The sequence below is a fragment of the Rhinatrema bivittatum genome, chromosome 15 (genome assembly GCF_901001135.1).
Source record: "Rhinatrema bivittatum chromosome 15, aRhiBiv1.1, whole genome shotgun sequence".
Taxonomy (NCBI): domain Eukaryota; kingdom Metazoa; phylum Chordata; class Amphibia; order Gymnophiona; family Rhinatrematidae; genus Rhinatrema; species Rhinatrema bivittatum.
Genome location: NC_042629.1, coordinates 37,054,504 through 37,075,641, shown reverse-complemented (window position 1 = coordinate 37,075,641; position 21,138 = coordinate 37,054,504). Strand labels below are relative to the sequence as shown.

The following is a 21,138-nucleotide window of genomic DNA, read 5'->3' as shown; positions in this document are numbered from 1 at the left end:
TAATAATTTTTCAAAAAGTAGGAGTGTGAATTCATTTGTTTCAATGGTATATTTGCATACATTTTCTCTGTGCAAAAAATTCAATTTTATGCATGTAAAATTGCATGTATTTGTGTAAACTACAGAAACAAAGGAAATGAATCAGAAAACACGCAAAAAAATAAACAGACAAATGAATGGACAAACTAAACATGTCTTGTGTGCAGATCCTGCTTTAAAAAAGTATAATTCCTGGACTAGGTCATGAAGACAGCCTTGATGTGTTTCATTTTGGCTTTTGCCTTTTTTTTTTGATTGATTGATGCTGATTGTTGCTTGTATTGTTGAAGTCCCTGGTTGAGAGAGCCATAGGACTAAAATCAGGATTCCCATACGTAGGTATCCATAGAGAAAAATCCCAAGTCAAGCATAATTGCTATCACAACTTCCGCCACACCTGTCTCATACTGCTCTCTAAAACATTTGAGCATATATGCGGCGGTAGCTTCTCCCTTCTCAAATGGAGCACATATCTCAGATCTGGTGGGTCTTGTGAGTGCTTGTTCCAAGGTACTGTATGCATATATATTAGTCCTCCCTATCCAGTCTCCCAAAGCTCTCGGTAAACAACCCAAATTACTGTTTCGAACGTGTGGAAATCCCCATCCTCCTGCGATGGGGAGCATCATTCTAGTTTATAGCCACTCGAGTTCGTTTTCCCTGCCAAATTAAAAGTGGAACATATTCGCTGCAAAGTTTTTAAGATCTCTTCTCCGTAACATAAATGGTAATTGGAGTAGTATCGTCTTAATTAAAGCTATTCTACCAAGTATGTTCAGCGGTAAAGATATTCAGATCTGTGACTTAGCTTTAAAGGTGGCCATTATTGGGTCTACATTACTGTCATACCACTTCTCTAAGTCCCTGTGAAGATAAATCTCCAAATATTTCAGTCAAGATTTAGCCCATTGTAACAGAAAATTTTCTCAGGTTTCTTCTAACCCTTCTACCAGAGCCAAGGCCTCTGATTTATCAGTAGTAATTTTAAATCCCGAAAATCTATCATAACAGGCAAACATAGCCAATAAGTATCATTTAGCTTCTGGTAAAAAGAGCAGAATATCGTCAACAAACAAAAAATTTGCTAAAAGTTTGTTTTTAATGAACTCCAAATGCTGAAGGTAAATTTCTAAGAGTCTTATCAGTGGTTCAAGGAGAGAGAGGGCATCCCTGCCTTGTACCCCTAGTTAAACAAAAAGGGGTGGACAGATCATCATTAAAACACACACTAACAGCGGGATTACTATAGAAAACTTGAATTGCCTCTCTAATGAAACCCTGAAATCCCAAAGTTCCAATACCTTCGTCTAAAAGGACCGATCTACTCGATCAAACGCTTTATCAGATCCAAACCCAATAAGAACTGGATCTTCCACACCTTTGGCCACACACAGGACCTGAATAATTGCTATGTTCCGAACATTCTTGCTAGGTTTCTGCCCTTTGACAAATCCTGCATGTTGTATCAAGATCAGATCAGGCAAAATTAATTTCAAGTGATTTACTAGGATTTTTCCAGATAATTTAATATCAATATTCAGCAGTGAGAGAGGACAATAGGAAGCAGCTACTTGGGGGTCTCTACCAGGCTTGAGTTGCACAATAATATGTGCCATTCTCATGGTATTTGACATTTCCTCCTTCTCAACTATCTCTTGGAACAACTATTTCCCCACACAGTGACATAAAATAATGCTGGCAGGCCATCCGGCCCAGGTGTTTTCAAGCGTGGTGTGAATCTCCACATCATTGATAGGGCAATTCAAAAACTCAAACTGACGTGCCGTTAGTACCAGCAAGACGATATCAGACAGGTTATCATCCCTATCAGCCACATCAGTATGGTCTTTGGAGTATAATGAGTGATAATATTTTTGGAATACTCTCCCAATTTCCTCAGAGGTAAACACCAAATTGCTCTGGTCATCCTTTAGCGCCATTTTATAAAGGAGGTTCCCATTTTTGGTTTAACTAGCCTTGCCAGGAGTGTGCCAACCTTGTTACCATGTACATACAACTTATGTTTTCAAGCAGTCAGGGACGCAAGTGCTCGCGTATGTAATTTAGCATTAAGAGTGTTGTGAAGAGACCAAAAGGACTGCTTATCCACTTCAGTTATATTGTAAACCGGCATGATGTACCCACGAATGTCGATATATAAAAGCTAATAAATAAATAAAAATAAATAGATTGGAATGTAAGTAAATTTGCTTAGCTCTAAAATATCATTATCCAGCTCCTTCTTCCGAATAGTATATCCAGTTCTTCCCCCCCCTCAAAACATCTTTTGTCGTTTCCCAAAAGAGTGTTGCTTGAGAACTATGCTGAGCATTATGATGTGCAAAATCTAGCCATTTCTCTTCAAGAAATCGTTTAAAGCCAGCATCTTGCACAAGCTACGATGGCATTTTCCACATTTTAAAAGTAGAACACCGGGGTCCTAACTCTAGGGTACAGGACAGTGATCCAGTATGGTCAAAGTTTCAATCTCTGCCTTGAAGCAATGGCCAAATAGAGTTTTAGATGTAAAGATATAATCCAATCTAGATTTGGAGGGATGAGTTCTACAATGTGAGTATAATCTTTAGTGTGAGGGTTTAAAATTCTCCAGATATCCAGGAGTTGCAGCATATTACAAAAACAATTTAACCCTTCAGCTGCTTTGCGATAGGACGCTAAATTCACTGGATAACTAGCCACCGCGGGATCCATGACACTGTTTAGAGCTCCCCCTAGTATAAGCTCCTCAGACCTAATCCCCATGAGTTGTGACAGCAGCCCCGTGAAAAAATTACAATCATAAGTGTTTAGTCCATAAATAGCCACCAAGATGGTTGGTGACTCAAAGAACCAGATACCACAGCATAGTCCCTTCCTTATCTGTTACTGTTTTATCTGCTATGAAAGGAACTGACTTGGGCAGCAAAATGGCCACGCCACGACTCTTAATTCTGCCCTGGGAAGCAAATATCTGCCCCATCCATCTGCATTTAAACTTAATATGTTCTTTATGAGACGTATGTCTCTCTTGCAAAAACGTTATAGTATCTTTCAATCTTTGGATATGGACAACACCTTCTCCCTCTTCACAGGCATACCCAGACCAGCAACATTCCAAGTGATACATTTAACTACCGTCCCCATATTGATATTATACAAAAACAGGTGATGGTCGCTACTATATAGGGGAGTGTTAGTGACAGGATCTCCTTGCAGCTGTGAAACTCACATCTTCCGTTTCGAGAACCAGTACTCTGATGGGGTCCAAACAATAGTTTCTTTCCGGTGGGCAAAGGTTTAGCAGGTCATGCAAGCTTCCCGCCCTCCCAATGCTACCCTGCTTTCCCCACACTCTCCCCCTCCCCATCTCCCGTTCTGTCCCCATATCTCCCTTCCTTCACGACATGTAGTGGTTGCTCCTGCATCGGAGTAGGGGAATCTACACAGGTGCGTTCGGGTACCATTCCCCTCTCACTAATAAACCCTCTGCAAAGTTATAGAAGCAGAATAAACAAACAAAGTTTCCTTGTATGTACCCGGATCAGTCCAGACACCTGTGTTATGCCTCCCTTCCAGCAGATGGAGACAGAGAAAAACTTGAAGGGCTCTGAACACGGATGCAATAAGATTGTTTTCACATCTAAGGCCCTGTAAATCAAAGAGCAAATGAGTAAATAAATGTTCAAGGATATAATTCTACCAGCAAGTGTAGCCATCTGCTACTCAGCACTGTCCCTAAAACTTGAAAAGAAAACCAACCAACCATTTCTCGCATCAGACTGTGTTGGTTTCAAGTTGGTACACCATTGTCTGCAGCGTTTTCCAAAGCAGGTGGTGATGATTGTTGAGAAACCGCGTTCACGGACAGCTGCGCTGCTTGCAGAGATTAAAAAAGTTTCATTTTCCCATCGTGCCATATCGTCAACTTTGCAGGATATATCAGTGCAAATTTGATTTGTTTAGTCGCCAGCACACTGCACGTGGCAGAGAACTCCCTTCTCCTCGCTGTGATTGCCACGGAATAGTCTTGGAATAATAAAATCTCAGCACCTTGATATTCCAGGGTACATTTTTTTATTAAATTGTCTTAGGATCTTTGCTTTACGAGCAAAATTCAGGATTTGGGCTATTACCACTCTTGGTTTCAGTATGTTATCGTGCCTTTGCCCCAGCCTATGCACCCGCTTCACATGCATACGGCCTTGCAGATCCAGCAGCCCCAGCGCTCCGGTAGCCAAGTTTCAAGAGTCGGACACAAATCCGAGTCTGGCCAGGATTCTGGGAGGCCAACCAGCCTAATGCTGTTGTGCCTGGATCTAGGTTTTCTAAGTCGGATTTCTCCATGATAGCTTTTTCCAACTTTGCAACTTTTGTTTGCAACTGTTTGAATGTTTCCATTTTGTTTTGTTCCATTGATCTTTCTGCATTAAATGCAGGGAAACTCTAGAGCCAGGAGGGTTGCTGGAATAGCTTCTGTTTTCTGAAAGTGCTGAACATTGTTTTAGACATGTTTTTCCTCTTTTATTTTTGTACAGATTAGCTTATGTGAGTTCTCTAAAACTCATGGGTGCATGGGATCACTTGGGATTGGGATAAATTTTACCTAATAATGGTTTATTCACTAAATAGACTGTTTAGTTACATTCCAGTTTGGTGGGATTAGATAGAATACAGGTCATAAGTCCTACACCCTCGGAAATGCCTCGTTTTCCTATCTGTGCAGTTTTGAATGTTCATATTGGTTTATTCTGTACTTGAAAACCATGTGGTCAATCTCTTCCAGTCTGGGATGCAGAATTCAGGTAGCTGTGTTAGTTTTGAAGAAAACTGGCTCCAGTTTTTAAAAAAATTTATGTAAAACCCTTAAATCCTAAATTAATCTTAGCTTATGACTGCAATAATTTCCCATGCTCAGGTGCATTTACTGTCAATGCCCTCTCTGACAGGTTCTTGGCCCTTGGATTTACCTTGGGCCTTGAACCTCTGTCAGATATCTACTGGTAGCAAATTATCCATCCATAGAGGATTATTGTATAGGAAATGTCTGTATTCTTGTTTAAACAGCACTGAATGCCACCACCGCTGTGCGCAGGACTATGTCACGGCTGTTGACGGAGGATGAACGGTCTGATGAATCGACTGTGATTGGACAGGTGCTGAACCCTCTTCTGAGAAAGCAGAAGCAAGCAGGAACTAAAGGTTTTGTCTTTAAACAATAGATTCTTCTGTCAACCTCATCTGCCCCATATTTGGTGCTCTCTAAACTGTTCTTGAACTTCTATTTGCAAGACCAGGTTAGGATGGAAGGGGATTGTGCAGTGTACTGACTGTTGCATGGGCTGGGATTATCTGAATGCTTTTCAGCACTGCATGTTTCTTGCTTTGCTAGTGCCGTAAGAGTTCTGCTTTGAATATATTGCAAAATCTTATCTTAATGCTTTGCCAGTGTCCTCATCTGATATAACTTTTTAACTGCTCATTTTGAAACTTTTCACCGTTTACTCGCTTCATTTGTGGTTCTATGTAACAGCCATGATTTCTGAAAAGCATATTACTAAGGATACTGTCTATATTAATACGAGAGCCCCCTCCAGACCTGGGCTGGAATGCATTGGGCCTACTGCATCCTGGAGCGGCTTGAGATGCTCTAGAGAGAGCATTCAGAGTTGGAAGTAGAGAGTCATGGGCATTAATAAGGGCGACACCTGGTGGCCGGATTCAGAGCTCATGATGCAGGGTTCTGGAAGGGGGTCTGGTGCATGAGTCCCGGCCTCAGGACCGTTGTTGCACTGAGCAGACTTAGGAACAGTGGGAGCCCGGATTAATCAAATGGGGGAAATTCCCTGGGTACTTGAGAATGAAAAACTCCATGACACCAGAATACCAAGTTCTGATTGAGCTGGAAGAATGAGGAGGAACTGCCGGGCCAAAAAATGAAGAGAAAATCTCTCCAAACTTTAACGCCCCTGTACTGTGCTTTTCAGCCACTATTTTAGACTATGCTGTACATAGGAAAGGCAAAAATGACAAGAGTCTAGTGGCACCTTTTAGACTAACTGAGGCATAAGCATTTGAGGAGCAGAGTCCATTTTGTTAGATGTGGAAAGACGAGTTTGCCTGCATCTTTAGCTGTGAAAATCCTCCTTTCCTCCTTGCTAGCATTGGTAGCTGATTCTGAAGTAGAATGGCTTCTTGTTCAGCACTTCATCTTCTCTACAGCTGCCTTCTATTCTTAACTTTTTATTTCCCTTATGTTTAACCGTTCCTTTAAGATGCCAGGAAGTAGGGTGGGAGAAACTGTACACATTAAAGAACAATTATTTGCAAGTATCTGAAATCCATTTTTTAAACAGTTGCTGGATAGACATGAAGTTAGTGTGCTCATCTGGTGACACAAACTGTCCAGGGTAAGGGACGAGATCTCCTACGGGGTCCTGTTCTTCACTGACAGCTGGGATATATCCTTGCAGAAGAGGCAGGAATAACCGGGCAGACTGGATGGGCCATCTGCTGTCCTAATATGTTAGAAGACAATATGGGGAGTTGAATTGCCACCAGCCAACAGAACTTTATTGTTTAAACCTTTTATTAGTCAGTACTTGCAGCAAGATGATAGGCAGGAGGAATTTGTATGTAAGAATATATATTTCGCCATACAAAAAGAGGGTGCATTGATCAGAGCAGCATACTGATATTCCAAGAATGTGCCATGTTGCTCAGACCGGGATTCAAGTTGCTACATTTTGTGCTCTGGGTTTTTAAAAATGTTATTTTAAAGTCAAAAAGGACTTAAAAATAAAATTTCAAGAAACCCAAAGCACAACATGTAGACACTTGTTCCAGGGCCGCTGGGTTGGTTGCTTCTGTTTCTGCCTCGTATCCCTATGCTGTTTCTGGACACTTCTCTTTTTCCCCTATATTCTATACTGCCAGTAGGAAATCACGTTCCACAATGTAGACAGAAGAGTATGGTTACAAATTTAAGAAATGAGTAGAACACAGCAGTGGCAAGCCATAAAGTGGATTTGCCCCAAATTCTATTTAAAATTATTTTTTGTATTTTAATAAATTCTGTAAACTATCCATGTAGCAAGAATGGTTGAATTACTAAATGTAAATATAAACCTTGTCAGATTTGGCTTAGTAGAGCGAGTGTGTGACAGATTCATTTTTTGTTTTGTTACATTTTTTTCCCCTCTAGTTCTAGATTACCTAAATGGGGGTTGAGAAATGGCTGTGAAACTTAAATTCTCGATGTCATTTCCTAATACTGTAGAGGTTTACAGCAGTTGGAACTTTTCTGCTTTGGGGGCTGTCTAGACAAGGCATAACCCTTACATGTACATGGCATAATAACACTGACGTGACATCACACAAGTGGTCCCAGCAGCCAATCAAACTGACTTTTGAAAACTGTGCCCAAAGTCAAGTTAAGGTGCACTTTATCTCAGAGCATGGGTGGCCAGGATCATTCTACTTCCGCTAATATGTCAGTCTTCTAAACAGATTTGCTAAACAAGTGAGTTTATTAAGTGGCAATTTATATTTGGATAGAAGTGCTAACAATCCGTGTGTTCAACCAAATTAAATCAGGTGGGTTTTTTTCTCCCCTCTAAAAGTGAAAAAGAAACCAAGCTCATACACTCCACCTCACCAGAAGACAGACTACTCGCTCTCGGACACCACGTTTCACTTTCAGAACAGTAACCAGTCTAGCCTGGATGTCTTGAACAACATGATTAAGGATGTGGAGCACGAATTGGAAGAGTATGAGCGGCATACGGGGCGTGAGGTGACAAGCCTGCAGAAAGGTTATGGGTTAACGGGATTCAGTTTGACACTAGTGAGCTCTCTCAGTCGCTTGGTGCGCTACGTCAAGGAGGTAAGAACTTTTCCACTGTTGCCATTGTAATTTGTATTTCAGAATACTCAAGTTTGTCGATTATAGATCCTGCAGTGGTACTATAACATCCCACGTATTTTCAAATAAGGCAGTGTGGTTGCTGTGTTAATCCACTTGAATGTATAGAAAAAAGATTAATAAATAAAAAAATATATATATATAAGGTGATACCTTTTTATTGGTCTAGTTTTCACGCACTAATGCTCTCTTCCTAAGGTCAGTTTTTATTTGTTAATTTTGTTTTCAAGGCGATCTATTTGGGTTATTGTTTTTTTTTTCTTTCCTTAAAAATGTCAGCAACTGATATTGCTTTTATAAACAATAAAGGCATAAGCTTTCAAGGGCAAGATGCCTCAAGACATCAGGCAAAGCGGGCTGTTGTCCTCAAAAGTTTATACCTCAAAAAATGTTAGGTTATAAGCCTCTGTGACGTTTTTGCTACTATAGGCAGACAGGACTATCCCTCTGGATATTATTTTTTCCAGTGATCTGAAATCACTGGATTATTTATTTATTTATTTTTAACTTTTATATACCGACATTCCTGTATAAAATACAAATCACACCGGTTTACAATAAAACATAACTTCGCCTGTGAGCGTTACATAGAACAATCAACAAATTATACTAAAAAGCATACATTACCTTTGTCAGAAATGTAAAACAATTATAAAGAAGAAATTGTTAACAAGGGATAAAAGATAAGGGGAATATTTAAAACTAGGGGATGCATGAAGGGGATTATAAGAATCAATCCCCCTCATTTCCACCAGTCACGCTCTCGCTCTCTAGATTCCCCCCTCATTTCCACCAGTCACGCGCTCGCTCGCTCTCTCGATTTCCCCCCTCATTTCCACCAGTCACGCTCTCGCTCTCTCGATTTCCCCCCTCTGTTCCACCAGTCGCGCTCTCGCTCTCTCAATCCCCCCTCAGTTCCACCAGTCACTGTCTATTGCCGTCATCCCCAGCATTGACTCAAACACCCTAATCCCCAGCAGTCAGTATCAAGTTTTCTCATCCCCACAATTCACTCCTCTCCTTTCCCACCTCGCTTTTTCCCTCTCCATCTCCCATCCTTGGCTCTTTTCCCATGATTTCAGCCATGTTGATCTCCTCTTCATGTCTCAGTTTGTAGAATTTGTTTCTGCATGTTGTGATAATAGTCTGTTTTGTTCTGATTTATCTGGTCATAGAATAACTTAGTGTTCTAACCCTTTTAAATCTCACAATCCAGACTTTCTAATCATTTTTTGGAGATGTCTTCTTAAGGGGAATGTGGCAGTTGTTTACATGTAACTTTCTCATTCCTTAATTATTGTTGATCCCTCCAGGGCTGCAAAAAAATAACCATTCTTGGGTGCCAGCAGGAATTTTTAGGAGCCAGGGAAAAAAGTGAAATCCCACTCCTCCTGCTCTGAATTTTCTTATTCTTCCTCTTCTTTTTCTCCCCTGCCTTCATCATCTTAGCTCTTTTGGGCCACAGCAAAAGCAAAGGCAGGCTGGCAACAGCACAGGCATATGCTAAGTTCTTTCTTCTGGCCCTGTGGCTGCCTCCAGCCTGTGCTTTTCTGTTTAGAAAGGAAGCACATGCACATCGGGGCTCAGCATATTTTCATGCTACTGTGACACTGGCCCGCCAGAGAAATGCTGGGACAGAGTACAAGACCACTCTACTTTGCAATGTAGGTGCCAGCCACAACATTTTTAGGTGCCTGAAAAATTTCCATCCCAGGATCCCTCACTCACTTGTCCTGCATTAAAGCTACTTTACCACATTTGTGAGAATGTTGCTGTATGTTTAGCTCACATTGCACTAAATAGTATACAAATATACTTTTTTGCTACAAAATATTTTCTTCCTTATGCTCACCCTTCTTTAATGGCTCATCGTCCACACCATTATTTATACATTTTTCCGTGTGCCAGCCACTTGGCTGAAATGACTGAGAAGTAAGCTGTGAATTCCTTAATAGAAGAAACTGATCCAGGACCTGTTGCAAAAACCCTGCTCTACCTAGGAAGAATTTTTTTTTTTTAACTTTTATTTTTTCAGAGAGCAAGCACAGTATCAAATACTTCAAAAATCCTTGTCATAGCAATATTATCAGTAAAACAGAACACAGTAACTCACTGTTCAAAACATGTGAAACACCCATTACGTGAGAGTAGCCAACAACCAGGTATCATGGGGAGAAATCCCCATCTCCTCTTAAATTAAATTGGCCGCCCAGTACCGGCCCCATATTCTATCGTATATCAAAACTTTGTGCTGCAGTGCATAAGTGAGCTGTTCAATTAATGCAATCTCCATAAGCTGTTTGCGCCAATCTTTATCATAGGGGCCAATTTCCACGTAGTGACAACTGTAAAACGAGCAGCATGAATCATATGCACACTCAACTGTCGCTGATCCTTTCTGAGAGGTTGTTCACATGACTCTCCCAGCAAGCAGGCTCTTCTGTAAGCTGTATCATGGCCCCCAGGACTTCGGTTGCATCTCCTTCCAGAATGTCTGAGTATAGAGACAGAACCACCGCATGTACAAGAATGTGCCCACCTGACCACGAGCCCCGCCAGCCCACTCCCGATGCTGATGGAGAAAGAGATGACAAACACTGGATACCTATTAACCCTATGTAGTAGTTTGTGTATAAGCTCAGTTCTTCGGCTGCAGATGGAGAACTATATGGGCAAGGGTCTCAAAGATTTCTAATTCGTTGCATCCAGTTCCAGATCAGAATTCCGCCTGGGTGCGCATTCCCTTGAGATTGTATAGCCATGTAAAAGCCTGTTACTAATTTTTTAACTCTGCCTGTATCCATTGCTATGAAAAAAAATGACCAATACAGCAACATGCAAAGAGTCTGGAAGTGTTTTTATTAACCCTTTATTCATGCGCACACGGGGAGCCAGCATGCAATACTGACTGATTTCGAATTGGCATGGCATATGTAAGATTTAAATATACTTTCTTGCCAAGATAAAATGTTAAGATAAGCACTTTTAATTAAAGATGAAAAGGGTGAAGACCTGCACAGTCCTAATCCCCCCTCTGGGAAAATTAAACTAACCTTGAAAACTTTTACAAGGAGGTTGTGTTCCCAGCTTTCCTTAATCACACAGAGGAAATGAAATATTTCTTCTTATCTTTGTACCATGCTCTTGCTGTTTTCTGGGTTCCACAATCTATAAATGCTTGAGTCAACATTATATTTTACCCTGACAGCGTTTATACGAAGAGGATCTTAACCACTTTAACTGTCACCATTAATATTCGTTCATGTGCTGTTAGCTGCCTCCTAGCCCACCCTAACTGTTCTAGTTTTTGGATAGCCATCTTCATATGCTTGTATAGTACACTAGTCATGGGGCTAGGCCCATAATCCTCTCTTAAGTGAGCAAAAGAAGTCCACTCTTCTTCATCCCACAGTTGCCCTACATGACGAAGACCCAACACGTACCATTTCCGCATGTCATAGATGAAAGTGTGTATTGAGAGAGATGGATTGTTATACAACAGGGAGCCTGGTGATATAACACCCTCTGGTAGCCCCAGGTGACCACACACCTCCCTCCAGACCTTCAGAGTGTGCAATATAAGTGGGTTGGATTTAGCCACTTTTCGTACACCAGCAGAAGTTTGTTGGAGAAAAAGTATAGTGACCAGTCCTTCCTCTCGGCAGACCCATTTTCCAGGGGAACTATGCTTTTGTGTAGTTAGCCTGCCCCCCTCCCCACGATGCAACTCAGCCATGCTGCCCAATAATAGCTTCTAAGATTGGGAAGTGCTATCCCTCCCACTACTTTTTGAGCACTGCAATGTGTCTGGTTTTATCCATATAAACTTGGATATGCAGCTTTCTAATAGGGCAAAAAAACTTTTTTGGAGGCGAGCATGGTGTGTGTTGAAATATATCAGTCGGGGCAGGATATTCATTTTGAGGATGCCTATCCTTCCAGCCTAAGAAAGAATAGGTGTCCCTCCACTCAAGGAGATCAGCTTGGATACTACGGACTACTGGAGCTTAGTTGATCTTATATAGATCTTCCCATTGATGTGATATAAAAATTCTCAAATATCGAAACACATCCAGCGATTGTTTGAAGGGTAACGATGATGTCACCCTTGCCGCAGTCACCCTGGGGTTTAGGAGAAAAACTTAAGACTTTTGACAATTTACCTTCCCTGTACATATCCGGATCAGTCCAGACCGTGGGTTGAGCCTCCTGTCCAGCAGATAGAAACAGACCAAAACTGAAAGGGTATCCTATATCAGGACAGAGCCTACCCTGCAGCCCTTCAGTATTCGTCTGTCTCCAGCAGATGCAGGCAGCTGAACCTGTGGTTCCCCTTCTTATCTCCTTATCTTTGTCCCTGTGGGGATCTTATTCAGTTTTTTACTGGATCAAGCAAGTATTATCTAGTGCCTATTAAAATAAAAAAACAAAAAAAAACCTACTTTGAAAGATTCTCTGTTTCTTTTCAGGGAGACAGTCCTGGCTCCTCGCTCTGCTAGAAGCCTAAGGGGGCTTTGCCCCTTGAAATCTTCAGCCTAGGCTTCTTTCCCGGTGACCACCAGGGGTGATTCTGGTGGTCCAGTCAGTCCCCCTTGGCTAGTTGTCCACATAGGGCCGGAGAGGGATACACCTTCCCCTGTACTGCTGTGTTAAAATAAAAAGCTCTCTTTTTTTTTTTTTTTTAAGCCGTATTTCCCTTTAGCAGAACCGTAGACAGCTCCGGCAGCATACAGCATTCACTCTCTGCCTCCGCTGACCGGCTGGCTTAGCTTCTCAGCTCAGCTGTTTTTTTTCCTGCATAGCTTTTTTTTTCTAAGTCGCGAATGCCACCTCCCAGCGTCTGCAGTGCCTGTGGAGAGCCTGCCACGAGGCTCTCCCATGCAGGCCTGTGCTCCGGGTGTTTGCTGGGTGGGGAGGGCCCCTCTTTGGCATCCCCGACTACTGCGAGCCGGGCCCAAAAAATCGCGGGAACAGCGGCCATTTTGGAAACAGCACCAGATACTGAAACGGGGCTAGAAGGAGAAGGTGAGGCTGATTCTTTGATTTTTCTAGTTACGCAACCATCTTGGAAACATTCCCCCCTCCCCCACCCATCTAGGAAATGTTTGGCAGAACTTTATTTTGCTTCATTCCTCAGTACTGCAGCTTTGAGATAGCAGGATTGTTGGTGACCATAAGGGATGACCACTGTGTTTAAAGTTGCATGCCATTTCAAGAGCCTCCAGCAGATATCCCCTTATGATGCTTCCTTCTCAAAGCCAAAACCTCTGAGGCTCTCGGTTGACTATCGTCAGGCCGTTAGCTATCCCACTCATGTTTTGTTTTAAAAACAGTGACGACTTCATCTCCCATTCTTCACTTACCAGTGCTGATAAGCAACCCAATGTCACCACCTTTCTAGCTGTTGGAAGGGTTTTTTTCCCAAAAGAAATTGATCTCTTCGTTACTGCTCTTGTTTAGTAGCAGTTTCCCAAGCTGTGTCCAGCCAGCAGTGCTTTTCCCAGAGCCTGTCAAATCCTCGTCCATGAAGGGGCCATACATACTCTGCTACACGCTCTTGGGGTTTATTATTTTTATAAATGCATACTCCTAAAATCCACTGTTCTCGAGGATTTTAGGAGTATGTTAGATTTGAGCACTGTGAAAATACGAAGTTAACATCTGGATAATTTATGATGTAAGAACCTTCCTTGTGTTGGTATAATCTAATCTTGCTTGGTGGGTTTTTGTACCCTTTCACTCAATTAATGGGATTTGTTATAGGGTGAGATCCAGCTGCTTCAGGAAATGTCAAAAAGGCAGCGACTTGAGGTGGAACTGAGCGAGCATCGCGCACTGATTGATGCACTGACGGCAGAAATCCTTTCGCTGAAAGAGGAGAATGTTGCTACGCAGGTACGCCGCACCCCTTCTCCCTCCAAATCTGATTTTAAAGGGGCCTGTGCTAATATGGCAATGTCTACAGCATTTCATTTGCAATGTATAGTTTCCATTTCAGTAGGGAATAGTGCTTGAAGTCGTCATTGTTTATAGCATGCTTTTCCAAAGTGTGTTACAGAAGATAGAGGATACTTCAGATATAATGTGCAAATAGAACAAATGAGTGCAGTAGAAGTAAAACTTCAGAATATGGGCAATTATAGCATAAAAAAGCTCTGTACATATATACTATAGTTTATACAGGGCTCATGTTACTGGTTAGGGCCAAAGAGTGCTTTGAAGAGCCAAATTTTAATCAGTTATCTGAAAGAGTGGAGATCTGATACAAGGTGGCAGGGTATTCGACAGGGTTGATCCTTCTAGGACTGGTGAACTAAGCATTCCTGTACAGATGTTACAAAAGTCAGCGGATGACCAGTTTAAAATTGCTAATTACTTTTTCCGTATTTGAAGCTCTTAAACACAATTTGGTAGTTCTGTGTCGGGAAAAGTTGTAATGTTTAAGGCTTAGTTCTGAACAATAATGCCATAAACGTTTTGAACAATATCACTTTCTAAGTAGCTACTCCCAATCATTCAGTCACAGTTCTAGCTCCCAAACACAAGCAGCTCATGACAGAATTCCTAGGTAAAGGAGAGGTTCTTTGTGCTGTGGAAGGAAACTTTAATTTCAATAGGGTATTGATTGCATTTAGAGTGGAGGAAACTTTCCAAGTAGCTTGCTCAAGAAGACAATTACTATGATTTTTATTTGTTACAGCTCCTGCTCTCATTAGGAGAAATGAGTTCTGCCCCGTGTTGGCCAACTTTGAGAGGAAGCTGTTAAGCTTCTACTTTGAGAGGACCAGATACACAAAGCATGCTTCCCATTGACCCAAAATGGGATACATCTTTTTACATTTGGCCCATAGTGTGGGTGGCTAATGATCTCTCATGGGTTTTGTTAGAGTTACAGCACTACTTATAGAATTGATGATTTGCAATGCACAGTTAAGAGATAAGATCTAGGAAGTGCTGCCTTATTATCCAGACATTGGAGCCGATGCAATATTACTGTGCAGAAAATAGGCCCTCTGTGGTGAGCGCCCTTTTTCCTAACCACGCACCCAGCCTCCTCTCCTGGGCACGCGATGCAATATTTAAACGAGGGGTTGCGCTAAAAAGGAGGCGCTAGGGAAAATTGTGCGTCCTTAGTGCCGCCTCTGCAGCAGGCGCATAATAGAGGTGGCTGTCAGTGCGGGTTGGGGAAAACAGACACTCAATCTACGAGCCACCATTTTCTCCCACTACCAGCATATACACGCACAAAATAGAACGGCCTGGACTGTGTGTATTTTTTTTTTTTTTAAACTAGATGTGCTTTGTTTGGTTCCTCCTACTTAATATTGCCACAGTACAATTAGGAGGAATCACAGAAAGCAGGATTTTTCTTTTTTTTTTCCATGCGCTCTTTTCACTGCATTGTAATGGGCACATTGACTGCGCAGGAGATTTTTTGCATTGCAGGGATTAGCTAATAGCATCATCTACGTGGAATTTACATGTGATGAGCGCTATAAGTCTCATGGTGATTTGGACGTGCTAATCCCTTGTATTGCATCGGGGGTTATCGATGCGTGTTAAACCGTGCGCTAGCCGGCCCCTTTGTCTTTACTTGTTATATCGTGCCTAGGTTCTAAGACTTAAGAGAAATAAAAAGAACTGGCATGCCCAGCGGCTCAGGTTATAAGGGCTATGTCCTGCCATGCAGAAGGTCTGTGGTTTGCTCCCTAGGTCAACTAGAGCTGTGGATGCTGAGGAAGCAGGGTTTACAGCCTCTGCTGTTGGGGGGGGGGGAGGGAGGGTGACTCCTAGTGCCCATATTCACGGCCTATGATTGCAGGGTTTTGAATGGCCCAGGACCATCACTGCAACGACGAGACTTAAATGGAAACTGGGAGGGGATATGAAAGTGGGGGAAAATTCCCCCTACCCAGGTGACACCAGGTCCCCACTCAGATTGACTGAGTTGGAAGGTCAAAGTCAAAAACTCTTTGGGTCAAAATCTTTCCAAGAGCAATTTTCCAGTGTTTATATGTGAGCTATTGAACATTTATTTCCAGTGTGGCTTCTTGATATATATATATATACAAGCCGTTAAGCCCGTTAAAACGGGCTACATCCCTCTGTCTCTCACCTCCCCCTCATTCTCTCTCCCCTCACTCTTCACCACCCCCCTCCCCCACCCACTCCTCTCCACCCTCCCTCTCCTCTCACTCAGTCCCTCCCTCCCTCTCTCCCCCCTCTCCCTCACTCCCTCCTCTCCCTCACTCCCTCCCACTCACTCCCCCCTCTCTCTCCCTCCCACTCACTCAGTCCCCCCACTCACTCAGTCCCCCTCTCCCTCCCTCCCTCCCTCCCGCCCACTCAGTCCCTCCCTTCACCCGCCTCCATTTCCTTCCGACGCCGTACTCGCAACTCCTCGCAGCCCACACCCACCTCCATTTCCTCCCGGCGCCGTAAGCGCGACTTCCCGCAACCCTCACCCGGCTCCATTAACTCCTCCCGCTCCTGCCGGCAGATCTCGGGGGGGGGGGGGCGCGGGAGTGACACCCCCCCCCCCCCGAGATCTGCCGGCAGATCTGGGGAGGAGAAGTAGCGGCACCGCGCGCGCGCAGCGCCGCTGCTTCTCCTCCCGCTCCTGCGGCCCCACCGCCATTTTTTTTTTCTGACCGACGTCCTTGCCCGCACATGCGCAGTAGAGCGCAGCTCTACTGCGCATTTGCGGGCCGTCGGTCACAGGCCATTTATAAGGTAGATTTTTATTTTATTTTTTTTGGGGGGGGGGGGGGTGCAGCATTTTATTTTATATTAATTTTTGAAAATGACCTGAATAAAAGTTTCAGAATGTATAAGAACATCAAATTACAAGACTGTGAATATTAGACATTTACAGAGTCCCAGCAAAACAGTTACTGCGAAGTCCCATAGTAGAGAGAACTGAGCAGTACATAGAATAACTCGTAGGTTCAGAAAGCGCCCCTCCCCAGCTCTCCCCATCACTTATTGACGTGTTGAGCCAGAAAAAGGGAAAATACTCTACACCTCACCTTTCATCGCTGTATCTTTCTCTTAAGATATTTACCAAGTTATAAATTAGAATAAATCCATAGCACATTTCTTGTATACTTTTTCTATTTTCTTTCATGTTAGCAGAAATCGTGTCCATTATCAAACATACAGCTTCCCCAGTTCTCTAAAGATGGAGAACGAGGGTTTCTCCATTCTACTCGTGTAGCCCCCTTCCCAGCAAGCCCCCATTTCTAACTTGGTACGGTATTCCAATAAGATTCCGAAAGAATCCTCGGGGACTAGCACTCTGATTCTCCTTTACGTGATCAAACCCCCTGCATAATCCTACCTGCAAGGAGAATATGCAGGCCAGTGCAGTAGCACCCTACTGGAACTTTCAGCTTTGCATGCCCTGCCCATCCCCCCGCAATTAACTTTCAGGACCCTAGGATCTCCCCCACTGAGATTTTGATAATTGAGCTCAACAATCATGATCATCCCTCCAAACCCCTCTTCCAAAATAACCTCGTAAAAACACATAATTGGACATCAGACTCTTAAATGTTTCCTATGCATATTAATATACACACTGTAAATGCTTCAAAAATCATGTTACAGTGTCTGAATTATCTATGATTTGGGGAGATTAGACTACAAATAAAATCAAGACAGAAATATATAAATTTATAAACTAGAATAAATCCATACCACATTGGCTAAAGGGAATCTCTGAACTGGCTGGCTAGGTTGAACTTGAATATTTCCCCCTTACTACTTATATTATACAAAATGTCATAGTCTTGTGTCCACTTAGTAACAGTGTCGCCGAACTCCCCCTTATAAGTGATGAAAAGGAGTTGGTTTGTACAATGCAGCTAGCAGAGACTGCAATATACAAATCTACTCCTTTTTAGAATTTTCATCACTTATAAAGTCAAAAAATCTTTAATGATGTGAATTTTACAATGGGATACCTCTGAATGTGTCTAACAATACCCCCTAACCCACCATTGAAAACTCACCCCGAATGAAAGTGCGCCCTTACAATGGTCCATAGACTGAGTATCAGACTGAGCCCTATAAAGAGGCACACTTCCCCCCCCCCCCCCCCCCCCCCGAATTTTCACCAGACTCCTGCGCCTAACGGAGAGCTGTAGCTAAGTGCCGTGTAAGAAAATGTGCGTACAGCTGTAGACATGCTTGACTGAAGAGTATTTTATATCCTACGCGCGTAGGTTATAAAATAGCGCCTATTTTTGTGTGCGGCGAGATATGTGCGTTTATGAGTGCACGCGCAGCCCTTTTAAAATCTGCCTTTTAGAATCTGTATAGCAGACCTGCCATACCAAGACAGCTGCTCTTTAGGGTCCCCAGAAGCTGCCACCCTAGGTGTCTGCTTAGTTCTTTTAAAGGTTAAGCCGGCCCTGAGAATGTGAGTCGAGGAACCCCATTGCCCACAATGTTTCCTATACTGTCCTCTCATGAAGGATAAATGGCTGTTTCCCTGTATGTACCCGGATCAGTCCAGACCATGGGTTGAGCCTCCTGTCCAGCAGATGGAGACAGACCAAAACTGAAAGGGTATCCTATATCAGGACAGAGCCTACCCTGCAGCCCTTCAGTATTTGTCTGTCTCCAGCAGATGCGACAGCTCACCCTGCGGTTCCCTGATTTTTCCTAGTTAGCCCTTTTCCTGCTGGTTATTTCCTTTCTTTCATTATACTGGATCAAGCAAGTATTTTTACTTTCTTAGTTAAAAAGAAAAAAAAATATACATAGAATTGTCTCTGAATTTTCTCTACTTCACAGTAGACAGTGCCGTCTCCTCACTCTTGTGGGGCCTAGGGGGGCTTGCCCCTTGCGTTCCGAAGCCTAGGCCCCTTTCCCGGTGATCCTCAGGTGGGGTGAAACTGGTGGTCCAGTCACTCCCCCCCTACCTGGCTGCTTTGCTCCGGGACGTCTGTTCCCTGGCAGTGCCCCTAGGGATGTGCCATTCTCCTATGTAAAGTACAACCACAACAAATAAATAAATAAAGGTGTACGTTTGAATTTGGGCGTTTTTTCTTCTTTGTAGCAGCAGCTGAGGTTTTTTTTTTTTGCAGAGGAGCAAGCAGGGTTCGATCCACTGCCTCCGCTTCTCCCGGCAGCACAACCCAGCTGATTTCTTCCTGCCCGCGGCTTCTCCCCTCAGAGGATGCCGCGTTCACACTGCTGCCTAGCGTGTGGGGAGCCCTTGTCGTGCCTATCGCATGAGGGACTTTGCTCCGGATGTCTGCCGGGTGGGGAGGGTCCCTCCCCGGCAGCGACAAAAAATCAAGCCCATGGTCGATCCTCCCATCGCATGGCTAGGCCATTCCCAGGTTAGCAAACCGCAGGAACGGCGGACATCTTGGGAGTCTAGGCAGCCCTCGATTCGGGGCTTCAGGGGGGTGAGAACTCAATTTCGGCGGTTCCCACACCCCCTCCCCGATTTAAGCCCGTTACGGCCCCAGGATGTGGTCCCTGATCTCCTCTCCCCCCTCCTCCACTCCCCTCTTGCAAGTCCAGGCCACGTTTGTCTTCTGAGTTTGTGCTTTTACTGCACAAAGCTTATCTGGCCAGCTTGCAGGAGGAGGAGGACCCTTCCCCAGGTCCCCTTCCGGCCAAGATTCCGCGGATGCCCCCTCTGCTCACCCCCGCAGCTCCAGATCCGCATGGGGGCCGGTCAGGGTGCGGGTGGTACCGGGGGCCCCTCCCCCCCCCCCCCCCCCCCGGCTCCTCTGGTGGCTCTGGTCCAGGATCCAGATGCAGAGTTGGCAGAGACGCCTCCCCCTCTGGAAAGGGATGACCCCCGGGTGCTACGGTTATTTCAAAGGGAAGAACTGGAGCCCCTCATTCCCTTTGTTCTTCAGGAGTTAGGGATCGAGGGGCCCCCGGCAGATTCTCTTACGGCCACTCTGCCTGCGCATATGGATCCGGTCCTGGCGGGACTTAGGGCTCCAGCCTGCGCTTTTCCCTTCCATCCTATGCACAGTTTGCTGCTCCTCCGGGAATGGGAAGCTCCCGAAGTGGGGCTTCGTGTAGGGAGAGCCATGGACAAGCTCTATCCTCTCCCTGAGGATTGCCTGGACATGCTGAAAATTCCCAAGGTGGATTCTTCCGTCTCCTCTGTTACCAAGCATACCACCATTCCAGTGGTGGGAGCCACGGCCCTAAAGGATGTGCAGGATCGCAAGCTTGAATTCCATCTGAAACGCATCTTCGAAGTTCTGGCCCTGGGAGTTTGGGCGACGATCTGCAGCAGTCTCATGCAGTGGGCAAGCCTTAGGTGGGTCCAACAGTTACTCGGCACCCAGGACCTCCCATCTGCAGAGGCGGAGCAGACTGAACGTTTGGAAGGCGCCATTGCATATGGGGCGGATGCCCTGTACGATCTCCTCAGAGTCCAGGCAAAGGCGATGGCTTCGGCGGTCTCGGCCAGACGACTCCTCTGGTTACATACTTGGTCGGCGGACCCGTCGTCCAAGTCTCTGTTGGGCACTCTGCCTTTTAAAGGTAAGTTGCTCTTCGGCAAGGACCTTGAGCAGCTTATTAATTCCTTGGGTGAGAACAAGGTTCATAAGCTGCCTGAGGACCGTCCGAAACAGTCGAGAGCTTTTGTTCCCTCTCGTACACGCTTCAGGGGCCAGCTTAGATATAATGTGCGGGCGCGAGGTGCCTCTGATAGAGGTTATCCATCCAGATCTCAATCTTGGTTTCAGTCCTTTCGAGGCCGCCGGTCCTTCCGAGATGGGGCTCCTCAGTGCTCCACGCCCAAGCCGGCTCCCCAATGAGATTCGGCTGGCCCATTCCTCTGTTCCCAACCTCGGTGGTCGTCTCTCCCTGTTTTACAAGGAATGGGCCAAAATTACATCAGACCAGTGGGTCCTTGAGATTATAAGAAACGGTTACGCTTTAGAGTTTGCTTGAGATCTGCCGGATCTGCACGTAGTTTCTCCTTGTGGACCTTTGAAGCGGGCTGCCGTGGATCAAACTCTCACTAGGCTCCAGGGACTGGGGGCTATTGTCCCAGTCCCAACGGACGAACTTGGCGCCGGGTAGTATTCCATCTACTTCGTAGTGCCAAAAAAGGACAGTTCCTTCCGTCCAATTTTGGACCTCAAGAGAGTCAACCGGGCCCTCAAGGTACCAGATTTTCAGATGGAGAC

General features: G+C 44.4%; 1 protein-coding gene across 5 annotated transcripts in view; it reads left to right on the top strand.

Moving 5' to 3' along the window:
* Positions 1–21,138, top strand: part of SPICE1 (spindle and centriole associated protein 1) — a 65,140-nt gene that overhangs the window by 20,688 nt on the left and 23,314 nt on the right. For all 5 annotated transcript variants that reach the window (XM_029578463.1, XM_029578460.1, XM_029578459.1 and 2 more), the window contains 3 exons: positions 5,104–5,238; positions 7,659–7,921; positions 13,724–13,855. In XM_029578463.1, coding sequence (XP_029434323.1) covers positions 5,104–5,238; positions 7,659–7,921; positions 13,724–13,855 — 530 coding nt within the window. The remainder of the gene's footprint in view (positions 1–5,103; positions 5,239–7,658; positions 7,922–13,723; positions 13,856–21,138) is intronic.